We start from the raw sequence: 3,424 nt of genomic DNA on the forward strand, positions 1-3,424 counted from the left end.
GGCTTCGTTTCTGCCCCTCTGCCCAAGAATTCCTTGGTTCCTTTCCCTCTGCAGCTACACATTTCCAAATCTGCACACCCCGTCGCCCGCGTATATAACCCGGGGCATCGCCTCCCCCACAACACACACCAAATCCTCCTATTGCACCTGATTCAAGTTTCATAGAGAGAGCTTAGCTAGAAGCGGCGGCGGCGACGACATTAGCTTTTAGCTTCACCTTGTTCTCTGCTCGGTCGATCGGCTGCAGCCCGCAGCGATGGTGCTCACCAGGGCCCCCTCCGACACCGACGTGTCGGTGCACTCGACCTTCGCCTCGCGCTATGTCCGGTCTTCTCTCCCAAGGCATGTATCTTGTACCCTGTTCTTGCTCTGATCTTCAGTGGAGAGTTCGTAACTGACCGGTCGGTGGATGAACTTGTTGATTTGGTGCAGGTACCGTATGCCGGAGAACTCGATCCCCAAGGAGGCGGCGTACCAGATCATCAACGACGAGCTGATGCTCGACGGCAACCCGCGCCTGAACCTCGCCTCCTTCGTCACCACCTGGATGGAGCCCGAGTGCGACAAGCTCATCATGGCCTCCATCAACAAGAACTACGTCGACATGGACGAGTACCCCGTCACCACCGAGCTCCAGGTACGCAAACAAAACTCTGCTTCAATTTGTGTGCAGCCACACAGAGAAGTTATGTGTTCTGTATATTGACGCGGTTTTCGTCTGTGCGCGGGGGCATTGCAGAATCGGTGCGTGAACATGATCGCGCATCTCTTCCACGCGCCGCTGGGCGAGTCTGAGACCGCCGTGGGCGTCGGCACGGTGGGGTCGTCGGAGGCCATAATGCTCGCTGGGCTGGCCTTCAAGAGGAGGTGGCAGAACAAGCGCAAGGCCGAGGGCAAGCCGTTCGACAAGCCCAACATCATCACCGGCGCCAACGTCCAGGTAATTCAGCAGCCTCACGATCCATGGAATTGAGAATTGAGGATCTTGTTCTGAAATTTTCTGACGGAACGATGTTTGTTCTGTGTAGGTTTGCTGGGAGAAGTTCGCGAGGTACTTTGAGGTGGAGCTCAAGGAGGTGAAGCTGAGGGAGGGGTACTATGTGATGGACCCGGAGCAGGCGGTGGAGATGGTGGACGAGAACACCATCTGCGTCGCCGCCATCCTCGGCTCCACGCTCAACGGCGAGTTCGAGGACGTCAAGCTCATCAACGACCTTCTCGACAAGAAGAACAAGGAGACAGGGTGAGTACCTAACTAGCAGAGCAGCCCAAAAACAGAGTCACTCCGTGTCATATTTACGTTAATTCTTGTGCTAAATGTGCCGTGAATTTTCAGCTGGGAAACGCCGATCCACGTTGACGCGGCGAGCGGCGGCTTCATCGCGCCCTTCCTCTACCCGGAGCTGGAGTGGGACTTCCGTCTCCCCTGGGTCAAGAGCATCAACGTCAGCGGCCACAAGTACGGCCTCGTCTACGCCGGCATCGGCTGGTGCGTCTGGCGCAACAAGGAGGACCTGCCGGACGAGCTCATCTTCCACATCAACTACCTCGGCGCCGACCAGCCCACCTTCACCCTCAACTTCTCCAAAGGCTCCAGCCAGGTCATCGCGCAGTACTACCAGCTCATTCGACACGGCTTCGAGGTAACAAACTCTCGAGTTTTTCTTACCAGATCGAGCACATTGGTCAGGAGAGTTCATTTTGTTGATCTGACGCGATCGATCGCAAATTCGCAACGCAGGGGTACAGGAACATCATGGAGAACTGCCACGAGAACGCCATGGTGCTCAAGGAGGGGCTGGAGAGGACGGGCCGCTTCAACATCGTCTCCAAGGACGAAGGCGTGCCGCTCGTGGCCTTCTCCCTCAAGGACCGCAGCCGCCACGACGAGTTCGAGATCTCCGACATGCTGCGACGCTTCGGCTGGATCGTGCCCGCCTACACCATGCCCCCCGACGCGCAGCACGTCACCGTGCTCCGCGTCGTCATCAGGGAGGAGTTCAGCCGCACCCTCGCCGAGCGCCTCGTCCTCGACATCGACAAGGTCCTCTACCAGCTCGACGCCCTCCCGTCCTCCAAGCTCGCGCCTCCTCCCGCCGCCCTCCTGCCGGCGGCGACGCTGCCCAAGAACGTTGTCGTCGTGGGCAACGGGCACGTCAAGAAGACGGAGCTCGAGACGCAGAAGTCGGTCACCGACGCCTGGAAGAAGTTCGTGCTCGCCAGCAAGACCAACGGCGTCTGCTAGTGACTACTAAGCAGCCACAACTTACAATTAAGAGTCTCCACATCATGAATTTCATCATCATGGTGTGAAGCTACCGATTTTAAATATTTTGTCTCTCTTATTCGAATGAGAGCTACCGATTTTTGGCCGAGTTTTTAACCAAAGTTTTGCTGTGTTTTTATAATTTGCGCAGTTGCGCTGCACTTATATTATTTTTATTACCACACAGATGTGTTTTGCAAATTTATTTCTTAAGAGGCACAAAGGTATTAAATTTAACAAGCCATTGTGGCTAGTTTCTCTTATATATATGTCATACAACGAATCCCCTTCCTAGAGATGGACCGCTCGAGCAGTCACTCGCGTGAAGCGCTCGACCCGCTCCCATTTCGAGTTTGTCGTTTTCTATTCCATATCCTTTCCTTTTTTTTTTGGAGATGGCGTATGCGGACGGGAGACCGGAGTCCCTAGTTGACGTAATATCCCAGGTTTGGAGGCAATAAAATGAGAGAACATCAAAGTGTGCATTGCATTCATGCATAGAAAATCCGGGAAATTTTTACGCTTTCAAATAAAACTTTTTTTTTTAGATAAAAGGCAAGAATGCCCGACTTTAAATTAATAAAGCCTGTTACGGTTCAACAAGGATATCCGATACATCTGCTGCGGCATACAGCTTAGCCAAGATAAACACAAGCGATGGTAAACTAGCCAGTCCACTAAGATAGATACATATATAGCGGTTGAGGGACATCCAGGACGGCTCAGCAGCTTCAAGGAAGGCCCCCAGTAGACCTCTCAGATACTTGTCGCGGCGAATGAGTTTCTGTAGCTGGAAGAAGCAGGCTCCCTGGAGGCGGAGTAGAGCTCGTGAAGGGAGTTGATCATCCAACAGATACCTTCCTTGTCGCTAGTCCTGGAGTTGATACTCCACAGCTGTAAAAACACCATAGATTTATAAATGACATCAGATGGGTGGTTTATCACTTTCTTCTCAATAACTAATTTGTTACGAACTTGCCACAGCGCCCACGACTGTGCAAGAAACAAAAGCCAGAGCAATCTACGCGGGGGCCCAGCTAGGCTAGAGAGAATATGATGGAATTGCGCGAAGTTGGCCGGGTGCCAGCTACACCCCAGTAGCTGGCGTAAAACACTCCAGGCAAAAACCGCAAGCGCACAGGAAAAGTAAATATGCGA

At 53.2% G+C, this 3,424-nt stretch overlaps 1 protein-coding gene across 1 annotated transcript; it reads left to right on the plus strand.

Annotated features, from left to right (window-relative positions):
- Nucleotides 1-256: 256 nt before the first annotated feature.
- LOC124697462 (glutamate decarboxylase 1-like) lies at nt 257-2,440 on the plus strand. Its single transcript, XM_047230049.1, has 6 exons — nt 257-342; nt 433-637; nt 740-940; nt 1,029-1,243; nt 1,337-1,643; nt 1,742-2,440. The coding sequence occupies exons 1-6, from the start codon at nt 257-259 to the stop codon at nt 2,243-2,245; spliced, it is 1,518 nt and encodes a 505-aa protein (XP_047086005.1). The 3' UTR covers nt 2,246-2,440.
- The last annotated feature ends 984 nt before the right edge of the window (nt 2,441-3,424 follow it).

This window comes from Lolium rigidum, chromosome 3 (assembly GCF_022539505.1).
Source record: "Lolium rigidum isolate FL_2022 chromosome 3, APGP_CSIRO_Lrig_0.1, whole genome shotgun sequence".
NCBI lineage: Eukaryota > Viridiplantae > Streptophyta > Magnoliopsida > Poales > Poaceae > Lolium > Lolium rigidum.